This window comes from Fusarium verticillioides, chromosome 11 (assembly GCF_000149555.1).
Source record: "Fusarium verticillioides 7600 chromosome 11, whole genome shotgun sequence".
NCBI classification, from domain to species: domain Eukaryota; kingdom Fungi; phylum Ascomycota; class Sordariomycetes; order Hypocreales; family Nectriaceae; genus Fusarium; species Fusarium verticillioides.
Window position 1 is genome coordinate 1,134,585 of NC_031685.1, and position 24,161 is coordinate 1,158,745.

Here is a 24,161-nt window from a genome sequence, read left to right on the forward strand (position 1 = left end):
TGACATTGCGAGCAAGCCTCCGATGGCATTTCGAAGGGACATAAACGGCCATGGACAAGATGCGTAGGATCCTTCGGCTGTTAAAACGCTCAGATTATCAAGCAGTTATCATTCGCTGCTAGTTTCACAAATCGGTTTGCGAGTTGACTTACCCGACCGGTATCAAGATTTTACTTGTTCAAGTCCTATGACATCTCGACTAGCATATGACAACTTGAAAGAATGTACTTGGCGAACAAACGATAGAGGATGTTGTGGACAGCTTTCGAGACCTACGCAGTAGATTATGGCTGCATTGGGAGACCAGGTCGATAAATTCTCATCAAACATACAATGGCAGTCATTGAGACATTATGGGTTAGGCAGCCGCTCCAAGTAAGATACTGGTAATTTAGATAAGTTAGACTAGGCCCAGCGACCTCCCCCGTTTCTGTGTGAAACGGAATCCAGATACATCAACTCAGAACGGAAGATCGTAGGCATCCAGGCAAGTGGCATCGATGGGTTAGGAATCTGGTGCTGGAAGCCGAGACCACTCTGCAATGGACTGATATGAGGTTGTACTGTACTTACCATGAGCGGCTGATGCCCGAGTGTCTTAGGATCTACCGAGAATGCAACTCGGGCCCTTTCCGATATACTTTGCAAGGTTAGGGTATGCAAGGTGGCATTCGAAGCATGCCTGTCCCTGTACCAACTCTATCCACCGGTTCGTTCACCAATTTGGGTCAGACACAATCCAGGCATACGCTCCAAAGAGTCTAGATTCTCTTGGCACTGGCTTATTACAAATAGATCGATATTGATAAGTTTGTGTCATTTTATCTTTCATATACAGTACGTTCTGATCAGTCATTGTTTTTGGTAATTTCTGAAGTAGGCAATTCCCCAGAGTCAAGCCGGACTAATTATAAACAAGCTGTTGGAGGAACATTGAGCTAAGGCGTATCTAACTAGCATGTATGTTTGATGAAATAACTGGCGATTGGTTGACCTAAGAACTGAAGCGAGGCTGTCTGTGATCTTTTCTTCAAGCAACGAAGACAGTGTTAAGAAGCCAGTCACCTAGTAGGTTGCAATATGCTTTTGTCTTGAGCTCTGCATCCTTTATCGTCTCTTTGTCCCCAACCCTCTCACGCATAGGAAGGCTATCGAAACCGTGCAGGACATCCGGCACCAGGAGCCATCTAACGCTGCCGTCAGGAAAGGTTTCCTGCCAAGCGAATCGCTTATCTTCCAACTCCAGCTCCCCAGGTTTTCCAGGTTCTGAACGCCCGCAGCAAGCAACCTCCGAATCGGCGTCCGATATTCCGGAGCCTCCCCTTGCTCGTGCCAGACGGGTTGCACACTCTAGACTCTCCTTTGCCAACATGTCCAACTCCGATGCGATGATGAATACATGGGGAGGGAGATCCTCTGGATCAGCGCACGGTCCAGGACTGACAAAAGGATCTCGCAAGTCTTGTCCAACGGGCAGATAACTCCAATCGAAGAGCGGGGCCATATTGAGGAGGAGGTCGCGTGCGGACGTGCGCGAGGAGCCGAGACTAGCATCCGTTTTATACTGACGCGTAATAATTTTTGCCTCTGGGGAACGGCTGAGATCAAGTGCGCCGTAGACAGAGATGGCTGCACGAGGGTAGCAAGTGCAGTGGTCGGACTGGAGCAGGCGCTGAGACAAGCCCAAGCTCAGATTGCCGCCTGCGCTGAACCCACAGATAGCGACACGTCCGCCGTTTGCTTTGTCAATAGGGAGAGACTCATCATCTAAGGCGGCGTGGTATAGCGAGACAAGATCATCTAAGCCAGTAGGGAAGGGGGCGGCTGGGGCTTTGCTGTAGTTCAGTGCAATGACCAACACGGAGTGAGTGTCGGAAAAGGAACGGTTCCAGGCGTCATCATCCTGGGAGGAGCCTATGCAAAAGCCGCCACCATGAATAGTAAACAGTGTTGGAAGCGTTTCGGATGAGCCGGCTTCATAGGAAGAAGGAAGAAAAATGCTATAACGCTGATCAGCTTTGGAACGTGAAGAGAGAGACAGACTTCGAAATGCAGACGCTCCTCGGGAACGCAAATTCGAAACCGAGGCGTCGAGAATTCTTGCAGACAACTTACCGCACAGGCAAATGACCTCTCACATTGTATGTCTTGACAATATTGGGCGCGTTGGCAGAAGTTCTGCTGAACGAGCCCAACCAGTCAATGGTTGTGAGAGTCGCTTGTATTGCCCGGATTTGGACATTGTATGCGACGCGGCGCGTCCAGGGCGGGCTCTCCTTTACCAACTGGGCATTAGCGTGAAAATCGGCCATTTTATTTGTGATGGTGGTATCTAAAAAATCTACGTGATGTAAGGCGGGACAGACGGGGTTCTTTAACCTGCCACGCTGTCTTGAGTAGGTCGGTCATTGTAACACTTCCATTGGCTGTGTGCGAAGTCCACATGGGTGGTCCTGATCAAGAATTGCAATCTACATATGGCCTCTAGTAGCGGCTTCATGCCACGTATTTGCCGTGATGCACAACCGGAATGGAGTCAAAATATTAAGCTTTCACTGGCCCGAAGCTGTGATCGTTTCGATCATGCGTCTCGGTGTCCTCCTGACCGAATATCTAGACTATTCGGGGTGCGAACACCGATGCTTTGTCTGATGCTATCCCATGTATGGCCAAAGAGCCCTTTGAGTTTGCTTCCCCAAGATCTTGAGACAAGGGGCTGAGCCTCTCCGCAGATTACGTCTGGGGCCCCATTCGATTCTCGGTTGCACTAGCTTGCGTCTGGAGCCTTGTTTGAAGTTTCTGCCGTCTTATCGAAGTCCCCCACGTGGAGCTATCCCTCTCCCCTCATTGTGATGGACGGCCGCCGCACGGTTCTTGATTCCATACGCGGCAATCACGGCAGATTTTTCGACTCAATCCCATTGACTCACCCCAATCTTGCACAATATGCTAATTATTTATTGACCGAGGTTTACCTTGTACAATCTTGCGGGGTAGAAGAAGCGAGCGATTACCCTATGCTGCTACATCTCCTTGCTCATAGGGCGCTACAGTAGTGTCAAGCCTCCCCGCATTATTTCAATTTCCTGGGGCAATTGCTCTATCACACACAACTAGTCAAAGTTTAATTAGCATCAGCGTAACCTTCCAGTTGGTCAATCTATATAAGCCTGGGCCCCGTCTCCAGGTCAACTAATTTTTCAAACTCGTACAACTCCACGTCTCAAGGTGGTATATCTCATCCTCAACCGCCTCTCATTTCTGCCACGATCCATTATTCCATAGTCTTCAAAGGCAATTGGAGTTTGTCAACATGGCGTCCGACCCAGAGGTTTCTGCAGCGCCTGCAAGCGACATGAAGAAGTCAACCCAGCCCACGGATGACCAGCGGCCCCCTTCAATTGAATATGTCGAAAACCCCGACCTCGAGCCGACACCCAAAGTCGCTATATCCACAATGTTGGCTGTTTTTGTAAGTTTATCTGCTCAACTTTGCTGTAATATGGCGATCTGGGCTGTACTAACAAGTGACCTCTTCCTTGTAGTTCATGGGCCTGACCTACGTTCCCGCCATCGCGACCGGATTCATCATGCCTACTCAGATCCTTCAGCAGATCGGTATGGCATTGGGAGACACCGAGAACATCGCTTGGATTCCTGGTAGTTGGTCCATCGGCTCTGCCGTCGCCTTCTCTATTGCTGGTGGCTTGAGTGACGTGTTTGGACGTCGATATGTCCTATTGTGCGGGCAGACTATCGTCCTGGTCGGTGGTGTAAGTTGCCAGACATGTTCTGCAAATGGAGAATACCTCTTGTCTAACAGAATTGCTGTCTAGATTGTCTGTGCTGTTTCGCAGACTACACTACACATTGTTGCTGGAACTACTTTGGTAGGCTTTGGTGCTGGTACCATTATGGTCGCGTATCCTGGAATCGCCGAGCTCCTGCCCAACAAGTACAGGTACGTATTTTCGTTCAAACTTTGGCCCGAGACCAGTTTCTGATTTCATTTCCAGAGGTATCGGCTTGGCTTGGACCGAGTTCTGCATCACCATCCCTTGGGGTTCATTAGCCGGCCTCATCGCCACCCATCTATATCTCAAGGCGAGCTGGAGGTGGTGTTACTATATCACCATCATCTACGCTGCTATCTGTCTGATCGGAACCTTCATCTGCTACTTCCCTCCATCTCGACCCCAACATGACTTTGAGAGGACCCGCTGGCAGCAAGTCAAGGAGCTCGACTATATTGGACTTCTCCTCTTTGCTACTGGCATTACAGTATTCCTGATCGGTGTCACCTTCCTCGGCGCTACCCATAGGTCCATGACCCTCGTTGCGACAACTATCTCGATCGGTGCCTGTATCTTCATCGCAGCCTTTGTCTACGACTTTACCGTCCCGAAGAAGCCACTTTTCCCCATCAAGATCTTTCGCATGTACCGAGAATTCACTGTGTACCTTGTTGTCCTCTTCGTGTCTGGTATGATCTGGCAGGGAATTGTCACGCTCGGCAACCAGGGCACTCTGTTTATGTTCACCAATGATATTATCGAAATCGGTGTCATCTCAGTTCCCGCAAGCATGTCCGGAATCATTGGAGGTTGGATCATGCCTAGTCTTGTTCACAAGCTCAAGCACATCCGGTATCAGTTTGTCTTCGCCCTTCTCATGCAGACTGTCTTCACCGCATCATACGCCGCCGTGGTCCCTAACAACAAGACTGGTTGGACTATCCTCCCCATGTTCGGTCAGTCCTGCTTCACCTGGGTCACAGTCTTGTCCTACGTCTCTTCCGGTCTCTTGGTTCCTCAAGAGGACCTCGGAGTCTCGGCCGGTCTTATGGGTACATTCCGTAGCGCTGGTGGATCGCTCGGTAACGCCATGTTCAGCACGATTTTGACCTCTATCGTCAACCGCGACCTCGGCAACAACATTGCCGGGGCTGCTATCGGTGCGGGATACTCTCCCAAAGACCTGCCTACCTTGATTCCAGCTGTCATCCAGAATGCAGTCGGTGTTCCTATGGCCATGGCCAAGGTCCCCAATGTAACAGAGCCAGTTCTCCAAGCCACAGCTGCCGCGTTCAAGAACACATACGCTCATGCATTCAGAACCGTGTTTTACTCGACCATCCCGTTGGGTGTATTGGCCATCATCGCGGCCTGCTTTATCCGTGATCCCAGCCACTTGCTTAACAACCATGTGGCCGTCCACCAAGAGAAGGAAGTCCTCGGAAAGAAGAAGGATATCGAAATGGAGCCCAAGGTCATTGATTAAACGCATTAGCATACAGGTAGTCCAGATTGTTATATCAAGCAATACATATCTACATATTTGACATGAAGTACATTCCTGCTGTGAAGGGATCGCGTCTCTAAACCTTAACCTAAACTAGTATTGCAGGGCTGCATCCGACTAGATCAGACGATGTCGGGGATTGCAGTGTTGGCGCAACCGCATTTGACCAGGCAAGAATAGATAAAGTTTATCCTAAGCTAAACTGACGTTGGTTAGACCTTGACTCATACCCGTAGCTATTGTAGCATTGACGATATTGTACCAAGAGGTCATCTGTGTTCGCAACCTAAAGCTTAACCTTATAGGCAGCCGTCATCCATAGTACCGAGAGGTCCGTTTGATTGACAATTCAATATACGTAGGTAACCAGTCGCATTTGGATGGATGTATCTTACGGAATATATTGCTGATACGAAAGGATACGTACTCTACGAAAGACCAATAAGTTATAACTGACTACAGCTTGGACGTCTCTCCTCCATCCAATTTCGCCTTCTCGGCTGCACTGAGCTCTCGTCTTTCTGGACCACCTCGACTGCCATCACCAAGGAAGGTATCCTGACGATGCTCATATTCAGTATGGAACTTCCACTTCTCTGCTAAGTGACTGGGTAGCCTCTGCTTCCAAGCCGATGCCATGCACTCGCCCAAGACAGGGAGGAACTTGAAGGCGCTAAGGGATATTAGTTAGGTGTTGATAACAAGGGCTGCTCTCACTTACTGTCCACTTCCGCCTCCGCCAACAAATAGGTTCTTATAGTCAGGATGATAGTCCATGATGAAGTCACCAGTAGGTGTATCTGTGTACCAGCACAGAGCTACCCTGGCAAGGGCACGATCAGCTAGCTCTGGCAACATCTCGCGCAAGCCCGCTCGAAGACGCTCCTCAGCATCAGCTGGAACAAAGTTCTTTCGCTCCCGAGAAACAGGTGGAGGAACCGAGACGTTGGACTGGACAGAGTTGTTGTCGCCCTTCGAGGGTGCTCGAGTATAGCCCCAGCCGTGTACAGCAAACTTGAGCATCTTAGTATCTTCATGCGGGGGGAAGTTGAACCATCCGGTGGCGTAGTTCATGTAAATGGGAATGTTCTTGTACTTGATCATCTCATCGTCTGAGAGGCGAAGGAAGCCGAGCGCTTGTGCTGTTGATAGTGTAGAGTTATAAGTGGGAACGATACCCGAAGACCAGGCGCCTGCTGCAAGAATGAATTGATCTCCTCGAACAGGTGTTCCTTCGAGGGTCTTGACTGCTTTAATCACGCCTTGAGCGTCGTTGTCAAAGCCGACTACGGTTCCAGCTCGACCAGCAATAAAGGAGATGCCTAGCTCAAGACATTCATCACGGAGTTGCTTGATGGCTTTATTCGCATCAGCCCAGCCGCCAGACTTGTTCAAGTAGCCCTCAAAGTTAGGTTGAGCAAGTTCACCAGTCAAAATTGGGAATCTCCGCTTTGTATCAGCAGCATCTGTCAATCTGATATAAGGCAGCTGTCGCTTATCAAGCTGAGCGATCGTCTTATCTGTCCAAGACTTCTCAGGCGTACTTCTCGAGCCAGCAATGACATAGTCTGTCTGGTAGAAGATACCCTTGTACTTGGGGTCCCGAGACCACTTGCGATAAGCTTCATACGCAAGGGAACAGTAATCGGTGTCGGCATAATCAAATCGGATGACTCGGGAGATGTCCGAGCTGGAACCATCCGGCACCTGAAGAGGTTAGCGGATCCACGTCACTGAAACTGGGGTACTCACAGGCGGCATATGCCTATCAAGGACAGTGATGTTCTGGTGACCTTCTAGCGCGAGCTGTTTGGCTGTAGTGAGGCCAAAAAGGCCTGCGCCAATAACTACGATCTTGCTTGTCTGATCCATGATGAGGAGATGGAGGCAGGCGATGCTGTTTGGTAGGTCAGATTGAGCGTCTGGTTGAAAACTGACGTCTGATATACTGCACTCAAGTGTCTGGTGGGGACGGATGTGAACTCTTGTGCGACCCTATCTACAGTGTCGATGTGCCGTGCACGTGAGCGGATCTTCCGCAAAGAGATCCAACTTGCGGCATGTCAAATTGATAGCTTAATAAAATCGAGGAAGTATAATAGATCTTAGATCTCCGGAAGTTCTAAATTTCAACTCCAACTCCTCTCAAAATATATCCTACCTCAATGTTTAGCCCCATCCTCCTTCAGGATGCTCGATTGAGAAAAGATGATAATATCTGCAAGCCACTTGGGCTTGATCTATAGATAGCATACAAGACACAGATATGATTGCGATTGTTCGGTTAAGGTAAGATGTTAGTCGGAGAATAAGAAAGTGACTGAGGTCACTGTATGTCATATATGTCTGGCATGAATTGTGAGAAGATATCGTTCAAATTCACTTCCTCAAGTTCCCCAACGTCAAACATGAAAGGATCAAATGACTCCTCTCTTTGACTCGGCGCCAACTGGCTCACCTGTGTCTCAGTCAAAGGATGGATGTAATGCGTTGAGATGCGAATCATAGCATCTTGCGGACGACTTGAACTCTCTCCGCACATGGGCGTCATCTGGCTGATCTTGGGATCTACCAGAGCCCAAAACAGAGCTGGATGGAAAACAATAGAGATGCCCTTACCAGCTGGCGGCTGTGAGCTATTGTCTGCGGTAGAGTCCAAGGTCTGTAGTAATTCGAGCTGAAACCATGTTAGCGCCAGGGCTGAGTGGCTACGAGATACGCACCTTTTGCGCAATGTGCGGCCATGTCGATGACAGTCTCTCCAAGAACCCTTTGCACCACTCTAGATCGCCCTTTGCCTTTCCGGCGACTTTCGGATCAATCGCACGTTGGAATAGCCAAGGTATCGTTGCGACTACAGCTACTAGCTGCCCTACTAAAGGGTCGCAGATTTCGAAGTGCAGCTCCTCACATAAGCGCAAGAGTTTAAACACCCATGCTGAATTAAATAGAGCCTGATCGACAGTCTGCTGCAAGAAGGAACGGGCCTGAAGTCCGCTAGATCTATCTCGCATAGCCACCAGGTGGATGAAAGGATGATGTAGAATAGCGGTGATGGCGTGAGTAACTACTTGCATGAGAAGCCATGGTATCCAGTATTCGCGCTGATCCTGAAGCTCAGCGGCCATTCTTTTCGTGAAATGGACGTTTCTTAGCAGATGGCTATGGGGAAGCTTGGTTTCATGTCTGTAAAGCTCTGCACAGAGGATGTAATGCATTGAACCCGGTAACCATGCTGTCTCTGCTTTTCCGATTCTGACTTGGTGCATGTATGATGAGAGGTGACCCCACATCTCGATAACGCTGATATAATATGCGGTCACTCCCAGATCCTCGGATGCATCGTCTGAGAAGAGATCTGGAGGGCACTCGCCATCATTCGTGGGCGGAAGTGAAGGTGGCCTACGAGCGCTAGCTGGGTATCTGTGTTCGTCATTGTCGTATATACTACTACGCTCTTGAGGCATGAATGTTTGCTCTAGGAGAGCAACGGTCCAATGGCATCTCAGGCTGGCCTCAAGGTCGGGTGATGATTCATAGAAAGAACTTTGGGACAATTTTCGGAGAGCCTCAAGTCGGGACATTGTTCCGATGCTCATCCACGCTCGGCCTGGCTTACAAGCTGGTTTACCCTAGGTCAGTTTATCGTTAACAAGGAGCATCTGAAATAGACTTACCTGCGACATCAACTAGGACAAGCAAGCATAAAGCTTGCACAATCTCGAGCTTAGGAATACCCTGAGAAGCAAGGATGGCAACCTCTTGCTGTGCAGAGCTACCAAACAACTCAACCGCCTTGGCCTGTTTGCCATTGAAGAATTCATGCGCACTATACCGCACAGTGAGTGCCAAGAAACTGTAGAGAAGATATTGAGGTGCCGAAGTGAGAGTGTCTTTGAGTTCAGATATGTTGAATAGTTGCAAAGGCTGGAGGTGTAGTTTGACACGAAAGATCTCTATTAGATGGTCTATAACGCCTGACGGTACATGTGGACTGGAAAGTTCAGTAACAAGAATATTGGGGCAGCGACAGCGACATACTTGTTCACATCAAAGGATGTATCAGTAGGTGGGAGAGAAGTCATGCCAGGACTTGCGCTGTACTCTGCTTGCAAATTTGTAGATGGGATACTTGCAGAAGTACTTGGAGAAGGCCCGGGTCCAGTAGCTGAGGCTGACGATGGTCTAGAAAATGAGTCACTGCCTATAACATAAGACAGAGGGTGAACCTACTGAAGTAACTCATAAATTCCTTTCACTTGTGATTCCAGTATTTGGAATCGTTCCTGTAAGTCATCTCTTTGGGCACTGTTCGTGTTAGCTTCCTCTCATTGACTGGTATGGTTAGCCCTACCTTTTGGTGACTCTATGACTTTTTCGTGCAGTAGTTCTTATTGGTTCCGGAGACCGGTAAGTGCATACTTGATTAAGCCGTCCACAGAAAGAGCATGTCGGCCTTTCACCCGTGCATTTGCTCTTCTTTTTCCTATACGAATGTCAGCCCAATTGAATCCGATGTTTCTAATCACGGGTATCTTACCGGCATGGTTCACAAGCCTGCTTGCTCCGGGGTTCCATTCTGATGAAACAGCCGTTCAAAGGCCGGGACGGGTGATAAAACTCATCCGAGTTGTTGCGACCCGCAGATCTAGACAGGAGATGGGGACGGAACCCGGATCTTGGAACAATCATTCAGAGGCACGTGAGCGGAAGCTAGCAGATATCTATTACCCCACCGGAGCTTATCGGGCCAGAGTGAAATGAAGTCAGAAGGGCAGGTCGAGAATGGATGCTACGTTCTGTTATATTCAGGCGATTTCCCATACTATCTTTGTCAGAAAATATGTGTTGCAACATGATTGTCACGCTGCTGAGCAGCCTAACTTATTGTTAGAGTGATGATACGTACTTCAGAACCTAGCTAGACTCCTTACAGTAACTCCGCTCATACACCAATGAATGGAGTCTCTGTAAAATGGTCACGAACCATTGTAACGTTGTCTCTGCGCATTACATCACTTGAAAGTGGCTTGCATCTGTAAGGCATCAGTGAGGGGTCAGGCAAGACATTGTTATCACGATATCTCCCTCTAAATATCCATTTCCAACTCTTATCGACATCTCCTTGCAGTCATGGCAACTCACGCTACTTACCCCACTCTACGGGACAAGACCGTGCTCATTACAGGCGGTGCAGAAGGCATCGGTGCTGCTACAGTGGAGTTGTTCACGCTACAGGGCAGCCAGGTCATCTTCATCGACATCGCTGAGGACTCAGCGAAAAAGACAATTGACCGCGCTGTATCGCGCGCCAAAGACGCCAATGTGCAAGCCAAAGCACCGGTATTCTACAATTGCAGCGTTTCAGATTTACCAAGGCTACAAGACACGGTCAAGAACATCCAAGATAAACATGGCATGATACATATCTTGGTCAACAACGCTGCGGCTGCTGGAAACAGAGCCAGGCTTGAAACAGAGAATGTCAGGCCTGAAGATTGGGAAGTAAACATCAACACCAATCTTCGGCATGTTTTCTTCATGAGCCAAGCTGTTCTTCCGGCGATGAGAGAGGCAAAAAGCGGGAGCATCATCAATCTTGGGTCAATCACCTGGCGCATCCCCGCTCAAGGAACTCCAGGTACGTTGACATTCCTGTCTGAAATTTCAGTCTCCTAACACGCCAAGTCTACGGTGCATGCAAAGCGGGGATCATGGGTCTTACGCGTACTCAGAGTAAAGAATATGGCAAGTACAACGTTCGCATCAATAGTGTTATGCCTGGTGCCATTGCGACCCAGCGACAGAGGGATGAGGTTCTCACGCCCGAGTATCGCGAGGAGGTTATGCGCGGCCAGAGTTTGCAGCGAGATCTAGAGCCGGAGGAAGTAGCTAAAGTGATTGTGTTTTTGGGTAGTGATGAAGCTAGTGCAGTGACGGGCAGTTCTTATGTTGTTGATGGCGGTTGGTGCAGCGATCCATGAGCAGTGGCTGGACCTGGCTTTGATACTGCAATAAGATGCGCCTAAATATGACAAATAAGAATTATGAAGTTTGAGATGTGAGATTTCGAACTGAGGCTCGTTGGGGAGGCATTGTCCGGTCAGATAAGTTCCTGATCAAACGTGTCGGACCAGGATCCGAACCCCCTCACCTCAGTGGATCTACATCACTGTCAGCGAGCGGGGAACTTGAAGCCACAAACTGCATCAAGAGCTCAATCACGTTCTCACCAAAGTCCGTTGACAATTATCTTTCTAGAAACTCCTGCCAAAACATGGGGCCGTGGCATCACACAGCGACACAAATCTTGGAGAACATCCGCTCCGGTAATTTCACAGTTGAGAAGTATGCTTCATCGCTACTTGAGCGAATCAAGGAACGAGATGACGATGTGAGGGCTTGGGCATATCTTGACCCCAAGGCTGTTTTGGAACAGGCTAGAAAATTAGACCAGACCCCAAAGGATCAGCGAGGGCCACTGCATGGACTTCCTGTTGGTATAAAGGACATCATATTGACCAAAGGTCAACATCCCAAAGCATTCTTTAGAGTGCGGAACCAGTCACTGACAAGTTATCAGATATGCCGACCGAACATGGTTCAACTATATATAAGAACGATCACCCCGTAATCGACGCTGGGTCGGTCATGATTCTCCGTCAAGCAGGATGCCTGATCTTCGGTAAGCCAATCCAACCTTTCTAAACACCGATTTCTAATAACTTCCAGGTAAAACTACAACAACTGAGTTTGCCGCATCCTTCACAGGTCCAGCTACTCGCAATGCACATAGTACCGCTCATACCCCAGGAGGCTCCTCAGCCGGTTCAGCCGCCGCAGTAGCAGACTTTCAGATCCCCGTTGCACTAGGATCCCAGACTGTAGGCTCCATCGTTCGACCGGCTGCGTTTAACGGCATCTACGGTTTCAAGCCTACTTGGGGAGCTATCACACGAGAGGGACAGAAGTTCTGTGCTCCGACCGTTGATACGATTGGCTTCTTTTCCCGAAGCATTTCGGATTTTGAGATCCTAAGTGACGTGTTTGCTTTGCACGATGACGAGAAGAGCACGTTTGAGGATATCAAAGGCTCGAAATTTGCTGTATGCAGGACTTCAAAGTGGGACTTAGCTGGAGAGGGCACGATCGCGGCTATGGATAAAGCTGTAGAGCTTCTAAAAGCGCATGGCGCCGAAGTTGAAGAGCTTGATCTCGGCACAGACTTTGGTAAAGTGATTGACTGGCACTTGACCCTCGTGCGTCTCGAGGGTGCAACGAGCCTGTGGCCAGAGTATTACCAAGACAAGGACAAGCTTGATCCAGTGTTGGCGAAAGGTGTTCAAGAGAAGCACAAGATCTCGCGAAAGACCCAGCTCGATGCATATGATGGGCTTGCAGCTCTACGACCGCGGTTCGATGAGCTGGCAGATAAGTATGCCGCAGTGCTGGTTCCGAGTGTCTTTGACGAAGCTCCTGAAGGCCTTGGGAACACAGGAAGCCCTGTTTTTGCGGCGACTTGGACGGTGAGTTGATCTATGCTGGATCTTGGATTTTGCTAACCTAGGTAGGCGTTACATACGCCAGTGGTCAATATCCCAGGTTTTCGTGGGAAGAGTAATTTACCTGTGGGGATTTCCCTTGTGTCTGCAAGACTTCGTGATCGTCACCTCCTCAAGGTGAGCGAGGCTGTTGGTAAAATCTTCGAGGCTGAGGGTGGGTGGAAAAAGTAGTCTATGCTGGGTTAGTCACTTGGCTCGCCGATGACATCCCAAAAGCGTTGTTGCAAGGTTAGCCTAGATTATTAAGAAATATTCAGTTCTTATTCACAGGGGAGTCAAGGGGATGGATGATCGAAAGTCTTGTTGCTTGTCTAATTCTATATCTATTTGAACAGTAAAGAAAAACCAACCCGTCTATCTTCGATGATCATCCTCATCATCATCAGACCCTATCAAGAATTCCTCTTCCCGCCTCAACTCTTCCATCTGAATATCATCATTCTTCAGTTTCGTGTAAACCTGTCTCTGCCTCCACGTCTTCAATCTTCTAATGCCGTACACAACGGCAAGGATAAACGCCGACATCATCACGGCCATGATCCCGAGAGACCTCCATAATCTCCAGCCTCGTATGCAACAAGGATACCAGTACATAAAAACACCAACTGCCCACTCTTTCCAGCCCATCTTTCGCGCATGATCACGCACAAGACCCTTACGAATTAAATGCTTGAAGCGAGGTCCGTTGGGTCCAGAGTTGAAGCGTTTGAGACCAAAGTGCGGCACCGTTTCTTGCCGTGGGTCAGAGTCGGGATAGCTGATGTCGCCCCAGTGGCCAGTGAAGTCGAACCACGAAGTGTAGTTCTGAGCGGGCTCAGTCGAAGCGGGTTCAAATGGCGAAATAATCGGGATAATGGTGAAAGAATCGGGATTGAAACGATAGTAGTAGGCTGATTGGGCTGGGTTCCATAGCTTGCCCTCGTCACAGTAGTCGAACATTGCCGCGTTGTGAATTTGGTGGCTGTGGCTTGGTGAGTCATTGTTTGAGAATATAGCCATATTACATACCCTCTTTGTGGATAGTTGGCGTGCGAACCGAGAGCACTGTACACGATAGGCTGATATGCTTGTTAGCCAATGAATTCTGAGGGGATGATCACTCCTCCTACCCTTCCGTCAGTAATGTTGATCGTCGAGTCGTCCCATTTGAAACCAACGCCGTCGATATGCTGGCTGTAGTAAATACCAACAGGAGTCCCGTTGTGAAATCTGACCATATTGTGCTCCCTGATACCGAAGGTTAGAAGAACCGCTGAGCTGACTGTGAGTGGGAGCAGACCTACCAGTCTCCAACATGGTTGCCAAAGTGCATGCCTGATGACAGGTTCTCATCTCCGACTAAATGATTGATGGGCTCCATAACTTGAGTGATATTTGGTCCCTCGTTGAATGAGTAGAAATAAAAGTAGAATGCATCGATGTCAACGGCGCTCTTCTCTACCAAGATCACAGCGCAGGGTACAGAGTTGGCTATCCGGCCAGAATCATCCGGCGCTTCACCCAGAATCCATTGAGGATAAGTGAGAGGATCTTCCTTGGCTGTGAGCGCAACGTCTTCACCACCATAGCTGTTGAGCTCCCCAAGATTCGAGAGGTCGATGGAAGGCGGCCCACTAATCGGTTGCTCATTGAGTTTCGGTATTGTGTTGATGAGGTGAGCTGATAAATCGCTAGGCATGAAGCGATCCTCTGGATGAAGCCATACTAATGGCGCTGCAATATTCGCTCAGTACTCAAGGCCATGATGACGATGGATCGATGAGATATTACTCACCATGATTAGCGACATAATCTGGACAGCGATCAAGGCCCGAGGCTTCCGAAGCTGCCAAGACGTAACCAGCATCAAGGCAGAGAAGAAGCAGCGTCGTTGGTATCAGCGAATGTATTGACGCGTCCCGAAACATGTCGAAAGGCCTCGTGTCCCCGGGGGATCTCAAAATTGTTTGGAAACAGATCTCACTAACCCGAGTTAAGTTGACGCGCGATAGCGATAGCATATCAATAGCGCTGAGGTAATCAGAGGCCGGGATCTTCGGCTGAAAATAGGATCGATCTCATTGGTGCTGCCGTAATTCTCCGCTCTTGTCGGCCAATCGATTCGTCGCTGGCTATTGAAGGGCTAGGCAATAACCGGATACGAGATCTTTGTTTAACCTGGAAGGTCACTCACTCACTGAGAAGAATGATCAAGTGTGAAGGAATGAAGATCCATAGCCTGACACACGGCAGATCAAATTACTTGTATTATTTCATATCTTATCTAATGCACTTTTAGATATCGCTCCCGGTAATGATATCCATCTCGCTCAGCGGAACCAGTTTAGTCCCAAAGATCAACTTGTGACCAACAAACATGACAATGAACAAGATCAGGCTAATGTACGCCGTGAAAAAGGAGCTGGTATCCCACTCAATAAACACCTGAAATCCACTCGTAATAATAATCAACACGCTGAAAAACAAACCATACCAGGACAAATATGGCTGCAAAGGCGCAACATAGGGCAACTCGGATCGGGAAATCCCTTGGAGAGCCAAGGCCTTCATGAACCGAATGTGACAGAGCGAAATGATAGCCCATGCGATAAATCCCGCAACAGAAGTAATACTCAAGAACCAGTTGAACACAACAGTTCCGTCGTTGGAAAGATTGAGGAAAGACAAAAAGCCGACAGCAGCGCAAACCCCGACGGCATTATAAGGCGTTCCGAATCGGTTCGTCTTCTTCAGGAAAGCCGGCGCGTGGCCCGAATCTGCCAAAGAAATGAGAATGCGGCTGCTGGAATACACGTCCGAGTTTGCAGCAGTCAATACAGCAGTCAACAGAACTGCGTTGAGGATAGAAGGTAGTACTGGAACACCAGCCAATTGAGCGACAATAACCAGGGGAGACGCCGAGGCATCTTGCGATTCGCTGAGGAGGTCTTTGTTCGTCGACGGGATATTAAGGCCAAGGAAGAACACGGTCGCGATGAAGATTGAGAAGACGCCCCAAAAAGTCCAACGCATCGCAGACGGGATCGTCTTGCGCGGATCCTTTGTTTCGCCTGCACCGATGGCTACCAATTCTGAACCCTGATAACTGAAACCAGCGGTGATCAAGACCGACCAGAAGCCGACGAAACGTCCAACATCTCCCTCGACAAGATGTTCACTAAACGCTCCAGGGTCCTTCCAGTACTTGAACCCGAGATACCCTTGGTCTCCGACGCCGGCATTGACACAGATCGAAAAGATAATGAAGCCGATAATAGTGATGACTTTGATACTTGAAAACCACATTTCGAACTCGCCGAACCAACGAACAGGCATGAAATTGGCAGCAGTGAAGAGCACCCAAAATACGGCGATCCAGATACCGATGTTCAGGCCCTTCTCCCAGTACTGGATAATCAGTCCCGCAGCTGTCAACTCAAGCGCAAACGTGATTGTCCAGCTGAACCAATAAATCCAACCCATGGCGAAACCGAATGTTGGGTCGAGAAAGCGTGAGGCGTATGTTGTAAAGGCACCTGCGACGGGGATGTATGCTGCCATTTCACCTAGGGCTGTCATCACTGCGAAGAGAAGACTCCCGACGAAGATGAAGGCTATGAGGAGGGAGACGGGGCCAGCTGTGGCGAGGGCGTTGCCGGTACCGATGAAGAGACCTGTACCGACTGCGGCGCCGATGGCGATGAATTGGAGATGGCGGCCATGGAGGGCGCGTTCAAGCTCAGTGTCGTTGGTGCCATGCTCGACGGACTTGGTGGAGGGTGTCGATTCGTTCACCTCGGGGTGAGGGTCCGTCTTGGCTTGGATATCCATGGTCATGTAGTTCATCATGGCGCGAACGACATGAGGAGCAGATCCCTAAAAATCTGATGGCGAGAGGGCTACTTTTCACTTCTTCAGACAGCCGATTTCGGGCGATCTGATATGGTAAGTCATGTCCGAATACTCGGGGTCAACATACGAGTGATTGCTCATCTTGTCGATGAAAGGCGAACATGTGGAGTCATAGAATCATAAAAGTCGATATCCATTATATAATAGCTTAGTGAGATGTCTTCGCTATTCCCTTCTACCCCGGTTCCAGAACTATCCCCACGGAATATGTGGATCTGAAGTGTTGAGATCCCAGCGCCACGATGTCGGCCGCAGCGATTTAACACCCGCCTTGGCGCGACATCTTATCGTTCCCCGATCAATAGATGACTTCCCAACAATAAATCAAGTAAATCTTGATCAGAGTGTGCGTTAAGGTAAAGAACTTTCACTCAGTTGAATGAGCTAGTGAGAGGTCATGTCTAGCCAGGGCGGATGTTCAAGTTGGGCGTGGTGGGGTTTGTTGAGATGTCGCTCTAGGGCGGAGGCTACAAATCTGTGCTTGACTGCCACCTACCCTTTCAGGAATCCACTTGAGATTGATTGCATGAACTAAAATAACCTCTTGATTTGTCTAGCTGTTAAGAATTCAGGCTTTCAAATTGTGAGTCGACGTAGACACGGCACTTGACTACCCATCAAGGTTCACCATCATTTGCTTGGAGGTGAATACTACCATTAAGTAAGTAGCAGAAAGTAAGCATTCTTTGCTTGAACCCTGACAGATGGCATCTAGCGATAACTACAATGGATAAAGGAAGTACTTGTTCTCCAGATCAGTCAAGTCTAACATGGAAACGTCCACCTTGACCTTGACAGTCTCACCATCCACAACTTGTTCGACATATCCTTCACCATGGTTACCAAGAGCTTCCTGTTCAGCAATCCACTGTCGTCGTTCCTTATTTCTTTGGGAGAGGATGAACCTTATCGTGATCAAAAGGATTGGCGTCAAGGTGAAACTGGCCACGATCTGGACAATCCAAGCAGGATAGTAACGCGGCCCTCCAGTCTTCCATAGCTGCGGGGAGATGATATTTGAGATTCCATAGAGCACCATGAACATGGCATTTCGGGTGAGTCGCTTTGTATGACCGGCGCAACTGGATGATACCCAGCCAACAGAGATGATCCATGTTTGCGCGAAGCAATTGGGTGGCAGGAGTAGGCAAGCAAGCATGGGAATAGTGTTGCCCCATGGAATTGTTATCATGCCAATACTACTTGCAATACAAGGTACGCACCAAAGAGCAGCCCACCAAGCGCTATGCCCAGGGAAGAAGCGTATCAGAAGCGAGGCTGTGATGCATGCAAGAATTGCAAACCCGCCAGAAGCAACCCAAACAAGGGTAGAGCCTAGTGGGGAAACACCAAGGTCTAGGAAGAGCAAGCTCTGCTGATATGGAAGGTTATTCGCCAGCATGAGGGTGAAGCCTGAGAAGGCGAAGAGCCAAGAGATGGGGTCCTTCAAGCATTCAATGAATTGATGCTTCTTGAACGTCTTCTGCTCGATCGAGCTGCGAGTGGTTTCATGAACGCGACGAATGGTATGGACCTTCTGTTCAGTGGTCAAGAACCAGGCTGTCGCGGGGTTATTAGGATACCAGAACCAGGTGATGACCGAGAGGACAAGCGATATACCGCCAGTGATGATCATGAAGAACTTCCACGGGCTAGTGCTAGCTTTGCTATACAGCAAACCGTATGAGACAAGGCCTGTGAACATGGGCGAGCCGATGCAAGAAGTGTAAAACAGAGGTTGAACCTGGTGGAGCTCCTCAGGCGTAAAGAACATTGCCATCGTAATCTCAAGAGCTGGGATGACTGCGGATTCCACAAAGCCGAGGAAGAAGCGAAGAGGGATCAGGGCTCCGTAGCTTTGGGCGACACAGTGGAGGAGGACAATGACAGCCCAAGTAAAGATAATTCCTGAGATGAACGTGCGCAGGGGTAGCTTTTGGATAAGAAGCTGACCGGGAATCTGGCCAATAATGTAACCTGGAAGGGTCAGCTGTGTTGACTGTACACAATAAGATGACTAACCGGTGTAGAAGAGAGAGTTCAGGTTGTTGTACTCGGAATTATTGAGACCCGTATCCTTAAAAAGCCCAAGGAGTGTAGCCTGGCCCAGGGTACTCTTGTCGACCTGCCCCCAGGCTGTTAGTGTCACTCACATCTGAAGATTTGGCTAACTTACATAGAGCATAAAGTCGATGAACGTGACAAGCAAAAGGACGTGGATGTAAATCTTTCGCTTGAGTTTCTTCTTCTTCTCGGGAGTTAGTTCCCCAACTTCATGGCCATGCTTTTTGATGAGATCAAGAGTTTCGTCTGCAGCTCGGCCAGAGATAATGGCGCCCTCATTAAGTGAGCTGCTAGAGCTTGCGTTAGCGACCTTGGGGTCGACTTGCTTCTCGTCACTCATGTTATCGTTGACCTGAAGAGGAGTGGCAATGGAGGAAGAATCCGAAGGTGAGAGCAACTGTAAATTGTCATGGCGTCCTTCGATGCTCTTAAATATGCATGCAGGATCTGTCGATAACCGGGTCCCGGCAACGTGCCTGGTGACTTACAGGGTCAATATCTTCGGTTTGCAGGGAATCTTGACAAGTGCGGGCCTAGGTCCCATTCTAGACCCTGGGCCATGTGCAGTTGGAACCCGGTTACAACTTCCAAGAAACTGTCTTACATGAAAGGCGTTCGATCCTCTATGATCGATCCCTCCACTGCCTGCTTTTCGTCATACAGACTAGCAATCGCATAATGAATGTTGCCACAATATATCGATTTAAGGGCGCTATTACCCTGCTAGTAGGTCTTTTCGGATAGATCCTGGAGATTCTATCGAACCGAACGGTTGGGTCATGCAGGACATTTGACAACTCCAAGACTCTAACACCTCCGAGAAGATGTTCCACGATGATCTCCAGTCGCTTTGATAGATACAGAGGACCATTGACCTGAATACTCTTAACATTAAAGATCGATTAAACCATCGCTCCAATGTTGTATCATCCTCTTTGCGGAACCACTGACTCGGGTCCGACATGCGGCTCCGTAGTGGATACAACTCGCGGCGAAGGCATTAGTCGATCATTCATTGAGCCAAGCCCATAGGGCTATTACTCGGTAGCTTAAAATTAGGTTGATTCGTCTTACGGATGCGAATTGCGCAATTATTCCTTGCAGTGACGTCTTCGATAAGGGCGCACAGTAGACTATGCATGAACCCTTTCGGCATGACTCCATTATATACACAATGCCCACGTGGGCTGATTCCACAACGAGCATCCATGCATTTATCCTTTTCATTCCATTATGAGACATCACTCCCTGTTCACTAATCACGAGAGATGAAGAAGATGCATCCTGTCAAATAGTCATTAGCATACCGACGTACCATCTACCATCAAGGCTAACTTGCCAGTCCTCTAACGGCACTCTCTCCTCCAGCATATTCGCCGCCTGCATAGCCTGGTCAAGGTTTGCTTTGACAGCCAGCTCCTTCAGCCGGTCGATGATGTACAACCTAGCAGGCGGAGGGCAAACCTCGGACCCTGCAGCGTTTGCCAGTGGCCAGACAACATATCTTGAAGCTGTTCGGAACGGCGTATTCAACAGCTCTAGGGAGTATGGAACACTAGCTAGCATGTCGTCAATGATGTCGCTAGCTTGCAACGCAGCCTTGATGGGAAGCTGGCTCCAGGTGGCTTTCAGGGGGTCGTCGTCGTCGGGTTCATTGAGGATGACTCGATGGGGATTCCCGTCGAAGACGCTGTATATCCACTCTTTGACTGTCAATCGCATGAGTCTAGCGGTGTTGTAGACACGAGCTGACTGTTGAGACTGGTATCTGTGTATAGTATCTTTGTAAGCGCAGATCTCCGTGCCCGTAGCATTCTGTCTGTATTCGTCGGAGTTAACGTCTATAACCTCATAAGATAGTTCTTTGAAGAATAGATCGATGAACAGGGCAGCCTTTTGATCAAGCTCCATGCACTCCCTCACAAAGTCCGTCGCCAACATGCCCTTTCTAGCATCAGACATTCTGGCGAACTGACAGACGAATTCGATCATGCGAGCCCTGGACTCATCGAGTCCCGATTCGCCAGAAAGGGCATAATCGTAGAGCTGCAAGAAGTCATCCGCTATAGGACTTGATTGCATTATGCAGTTTGTCAGCACGTTGATGGCGGTATGGTGGAATAGTCTGCGCCCGAATTCGGTCTGAAATTGTTGCCTTCCTCGCATCACCAAGAGTCTTAACGAGCCTTGAACGTGCAGTTCCCAGTTCCTTGTTGAGCCTCGACCTTCGAACACCAATCCCTCAAAGGTTGAGAGTAGCAATACACGGAGAAGAGTCTTGTCGAGGATGGCTACTCGTGGATCGCTTAGATCTTGGTTCGTCCGAGTCAAGGCTTTGGAGTAGTGGTAACGGGCTGCACGCAATAGGTCACCGCGTCGATGTTCGAGAGCTAGGGATGCGAGAGCTGGGGCATGAATGGCCTGTATTATGTCATCGTCTAGGACGAGAGTAGTCGTGTGTTGATGAAGGTATGCGAATGGGCCGGAACGTGTGAAGATGGAAAGAAAGTACCCGAGTGCAAGTTCTTCAGGAGGACTTGAGATTCGGAGACAGTCTACCTCCATGTAATTGGACTGGATTGACTGATCCGGAGAGTTGCAATCACTGGATGAGCTGTAGGACTCGGGGCTTTCTTTTGCGTTGGCACATCTCTGACGTTGTACTTTCCTTATGACGGCTGAGGTTTGGTCTTTGATCTTGACGGAGTGAACGTCTCGATATCCAAAGCAGGAGATTTTCATCCTCATGCATGTGGAACAGGAGGGCTTTTTGAGATCACACTGTAGCAAGGTCAGATTTTTAGCAAGAAAACGTGCATACGGACCATACCTTTCGGCGCTTCTCTCGACAGGGTTCACATGCTCGCGAGGGTTTACCGGAGAAGACCATGGTTCCGATATCAGATGGCCGGTTTCTTATTGGCTGTGGAACGCTTTTCGGTTAGTCCACTCGGTGACTATTGCACTTGTTTGTAGGCCCCGGAACTGTATGACGGGTTCAGTGATGGATGGATGTGTTGAAAAGGGCGAATGTTTCGACGAGATATTGAAGTATTTGGTGGTTCTTGGATCTGCTGGCTAGCGTCGAAATGCCCACCAGATTAGGATTAGCTCACTCTTTGGCATAACATTGGGCCGTTCAGACATAAGCACGGCTGGCACGGGTATTTCGGCACCTATCAGAGGCCAAACACACTGGAGGCCTTCGCTAAGCCAGTTGATCTCTGCGTCATCTCACCCCAAGGCTCTGCCGAGTGCCGGCAATTCTCTGTCGTTCAACCAAACAAGGTTGACCATCTCCGCTGTTGAAGCAACTTCATTCCATTGCCAATGAGTCGAAAGCGAAATCGGAGTCAATTAAACTAATCTGATGGGTCGCGGACAGTGCCTCAAAGAGGCGATGCACTGCGGGTGGGGGGCATCATGAGTGATCAGATTCAAAGTGACCCTTGCTGAGATGCATCATGCAGTAGCCACGGTTGCTGATCAGACACTCAGTTGTGAATGGTCTGATTCGCAAAAACATCCTCAAGCCAATCAAGCGAAACCTGATTCATCAGCACGTAACCACCAACCTGACAATGAAGCCCAGCCCCCGAAGCCGTCTCAAAGAGGTGATACGTTGCCCGACTTCCAAGCTGCTTCGTCAACTCCTTCGCCTGCCCAGGAAAGAACATATCATTCTGACCATCTCCAACAAAAACAGGCGCCTTGACCTTATCCACGATACCCTTCATCGTGAACCCTTGGGACTTCTCTAGCAAGGTGTACGGCGAATGAGTCTTGAATGACCACTCTCCCTGATCGATACCCCATCGCAGAGTCGAGGACATGCTCACGTTGTTCTGCACCAAAGCGACCGCTTCATCAATCTCCTTCTTCTTACCAGCTTTAAATAGCTCGGTGATTTCAGGCCCGAATTGCTTGAACATTGCTTGGCCGAAATCGAAGACCCCGTCGAGGGCAATCACTGCTGCTAGACGATGCTCAAAGGCTGCGGCACGAGACGCAAGGATTCCTCCAAACGAGAATCCCATAAGCCCAAGCTTCTCACCGTCGACATCCTTTCGAGAAAGCGCATAATCAACAATCGGTGTGACGACTCTTTCCCACTCGGGAATGAATCCAAGGCCCTGGTACCGACGGACAGTTGGCTGGCCTGGTCCCTCATACACGATAGCATTCATGCCTCGTTGTAGCAAAGCCTCACCCATGGTATGATACAGGTCTTCCATGGAGCCATCATATCCGGTACCCAAGATGACAGTAGGACGGCGGCCAGGCTTGTCCGTCTTGAAGAAGATAGCAGGGACAGTAAAATTGTCAGCCTGTAGCTCAATACGCTTGCCGGGAACGGGAAGGAGCTGCATTGCTTTATCGAAAGCGTCGATCTGCTGCTTCCAAAGTGACATGATTCTAGGATCACTCCAGTTTCGGTGCAAGAATGCATCAGCGGAACGATAATAGGTCGAGGCCCTAAAGTACGCATTTCGCGCAGAAACGGGATGCTTCTTGCAGTCGATTGCCTTTGCCTGTTTGTGAACACGAGTCGCAAGGTCGTAGTACGCTTGATAGTAGCTTTCGAAATCTCCCGTCTTAATCTGACTTGCCGCGACAAGAATCTCTCCGATGTCTGCTCCCTGGTAGGGAGCTGTGGCCAAGGTCGCCATGACGTTGAAGTTAAAGTCAACGTCCGGGATGATCTGCAGCTGGGTGACATTCTTCGAATCGTCTCTGCGGCGTAAGTTTACTTCTGATGGAAGTGCATTTGCAAAAGACTGTTGAACAGTATCATCAGTATACGTTTCATCTTCAATAAATACTGGACGTACCGATTGGAGGGCTGTCAGGAAGACAAGGAAGGCGGCGTTGTTCAATTTCATGCTGATAGCTTCGTGTATTGAAAGAATGTACAAGTATTTGATGAAGAGTAGGTTTTGATAAAGAGGGAAGGAAATTCTATCATGCAGCTTTTCGACTATTTTATACACATTCTTGATCCTTGAAGTCAATGGCCTACTTCAAGAGCATTTCTTCCTGTCACCATGTGTGTATGGCGGCATGAGGCGATCGTCTACTGCGGACCGTCAGCTTACCTACTAGCCGAAAGTCCCGTCATATCGGAAGGCCTACTATATCCGGCACTTGTTTCGACGTAATGTTCGCATTAACTAGCCCAGGTTCGCATTCGTCAGGCACACTCAAAACATTTAACGGCTGAGATATCCGGTCGGTATCACCGCCTCTGCACAGCCGTATGCTATCGTACGCCGGGACGAATTAAATGAGCGACAAGATGCATTTTTGGGGGGCACTACCTGGCGAGCCGACTCTCATTCAAAC

General features: G+C 49.1%; 11 protein-coding genes across 12 annotated transcripts; 3 read left to right on the plus strand and 8 right to left on the minus strand.

The window, feature by feature from the left end:
* Window positions 1-1,030: 1,030 nt before the first annotated feature.
* On the minus strand, window positions 1,031-2,312 carry FVEG_10807 (hypothetical protein; the record flags this gene model as incomplete). Its single annotated transcript, XM_018899978.1, has 2 exons — window positions 1,031-2,000; window positions 2,116-2,312. 2 exons carry the CDS (start codon window positions 2,310-2,312, stop codon window positions 1,031-1,033), a joined length of 1,167 nt encoding a protein of 388 aa, XP_018758157.1.
* Window positions 2,313-3,213: 901 nt separating this feature from the next.
* On the plus strand, window positions 3,214-5,347 carry FVEG_10806 (hypothetical protein). Its single transcript, XM_018899977.1, has 4 exons — window positions 3,214-3,472; window positions 3,546-3,773; window positions 3,837-3,961; window positions 4,017-5,347. Exons 1-4 carry the CDS (start codon window positions 3,314-3,316, stop codon window positions 5,278-5,280), a joined length of 1,776 nt encoding a protein of 591 aa, XP_018758156.1. The 5' UTR covers window positions 3,214-3,313; the 3' UTR covers window positions 5,281-5,347.
* Window positions 5,348-5,671: 324 nt separating this feature from the next.
* FVEG_10805 (hypothetical protein) lies at window positions 5,672-7,214 on the minus strand. Its single transcript, XM_018899976.1, has 3 exons — window positions 7,054-7,214; window positions 6,023-7,008; window positions 5,672-5,974 (listed from the first exon to the last, which is right to left on the minus strand). The coding sequence occupies exons 1-3, from the start codon at window positions 7,171-7,173 to the stop codon at window positions 5,758-5,760; spliced, it is 1,323 nt and encodes a 440-aa protein (XP_018758155.1). The 5' UTR covers window positions 7,174-7,214; the 3' UTR covers window positions 5,672-5,757.
* A 173-nt stretch (window positions 7,215-7,387) lies between these two features.
* FVEG_16890 (hypothetical protein) lies at window positions 7,388-9,933 on the minus strand. Of its 2 annotated transcripts, XM_018906126.1 has the most exons (7): window positions 9,842-9,933; window positions 9,656-9,787; window positions 9,535-9,609; window positions 9,343-9,486; window positions 8,979-9,295; window positions 8,025-8,923; window positions 7,388-7,978 (listed from the first exon to the last, which is right to left on the minus strand). In XM_018906126.1, exons 1-7 carry the CDS (start codon window positions 9,877-9,879, stop codon window positions 7,628-7,630), a joined length of 1,956 nt encoding a protein of 651 aa, XP_018758153.1. In that variant the 5' UTR covers window positions 9,880-9,933; the 3' UTR covers window positions 7,388-7,627. The 2 variants fall into 2 exon arrangements, with proteins under 2 accessions (XP_018758153.1, XP_018758154.1); XM_018906127.1 differs by lacking the exons at window positions 9,656-9,787; window positions 9,842-9,933 and having other exon boundaries at window positions 9,535-9,630.
* A 460-nt stretch (window positions 9,934-10,393) lies between these two features.
* On the plus strand, window positions 10,394-11,407 carry FVEG_10804 (hypothetical protein). Its single transcript, XM_018899975.1, has 2 exons — window positions 10,394-10,942; window positions 10,990-11,407. Exons 1-2 carry the CDS (start codon window positions 10,435-10,437, stop codon window positions 11,283-11,285), a joined length of 804 nt encoding a protein of 267 aa, XP_018758152.1. The 5' UTR covers window positions 10,394-10,434; the 3' UTR covers window positions 11,286-11,407.
* Window positions 11,408-11,480: 73 nt separating this feature from the next.
* On the plus strand, window positions 11,481-13,249 carry FVEG_10803 (amidase). The gene is made up of 4 exons (XM_018899974.1): window positions 11,481-11,828; window positions 11,885-11,986; window positions 12,034-12,827; window positions 12,873-13,249. The coding sequence occupies exons 1-4, from the start codon at window positions 11,579-11,581 to the stop codon at window positions 13,032-13,034; spliced, it is 1,308 nt and encodes a 435-aa protein (XP_018758151.1). The 5' UTR covers window positions 11,481-11,578; the 3' UTR covers window positions 13,035-13,249.
* Window positions 13,146-14,820, minus strand: FVEG_10802 (hypothetical protein). Its single transcript, XM_018899973.1, has 5 exons — window positions 14,638-14,820; window positions 14,147-14,576; window positions 13,973-14,090; window positions 13,872-13,921; window positions 13,146-13,824 (listed from the first exon to the last, which is right to left on the minus strand). Exons 1-5 carry the CDS (start codon window positions 14,768-14,770, stop codon window positions 13,218-13,220), a joined length of 1,338 nt encoding a protein of 445 aa, XP_018758150.1. The 5' UTR covers window positions 14,771-14,820; the 3' UTR covers window positions 13,146-13,217.
* A 317-nt stretch (window positions 14,821-15,137) lies between these two features.
* FVEG_10801 (AAT family amino acid transporter) lies at window positions 15,138-16,691 on the minus strand (the record flags this gene model as incomplete). The annotated part of the gene is made up of 1 exon (XM_018899972.1): window positions 15,138-16,691. The coding sequence occupies one exon, from the start codon at window positions 16,689-16,691 to the stop codon at window positions 15,138-15,140; it is 1,554 nt and encodes a 517-aa protein (XP_018758149.1).
* Window positions 16,692-17,475: 784 nt separating this feature from the next.
* FVEG_10800 (hypothetical protein) lies at window positions 17,476-19,158 on the minus strand (the record flags this gene model as incomplete). The annotated part of the gene is made up of 3 exons (XM_018899971.1): window positions 17,476-18,731; window positions 18,777-18,879; window positions 18,931-19,158. The coding sequence occupies 3 exons, from the start codon at window positions 19,156-19,158 to the stop codon at window positions 17,476-17,478; spliced, it is 1,587 nt and encodes a 528-aa protein (XP_018758148.1).
* A 947-nt stretch (window positions 19,159-20,105) lies between these two features.
* On the minus strand, window positions 20,106-21,708 carry FVEG_10799 (hypothetical protein; the record flags this gene model as incomplete). Its single annotated transcript, XM_018899970.1, has 2 exons — window positions 20,106-21,599; window positions 21,649-21,708. The coding sequence occupies 2 exons, from the start codon at window positions 21,706-21,708 to the stop codon at window positions 20,106-20,108; spliced, it is 1,554 nt and encodes a 517-aa protein (XP_018758147.1).
* Window positions 21,709-22,312: 604 nt separating this feature from the next.
* FVEG_10798 (hypothetical protein) lies at window positions 22,313-23,701 on the minus strand (the record flags this gene model as incomplete). The annotated part of the gene is made up of 2 exons (XM_018899969.1): window positions 22,313-23,596; window positions 23,651-23,701. 2 exons carry the CDS (start codon window positions 23,699-23,701, stop codon window positions 22,313-22,315), a joined length of 1,335 nt encoding a protein of 444 aa, XP_018758146.1.
* Between the last annotated feature and the right edge of the window lie 460 nt (window positions 23,702-24,161).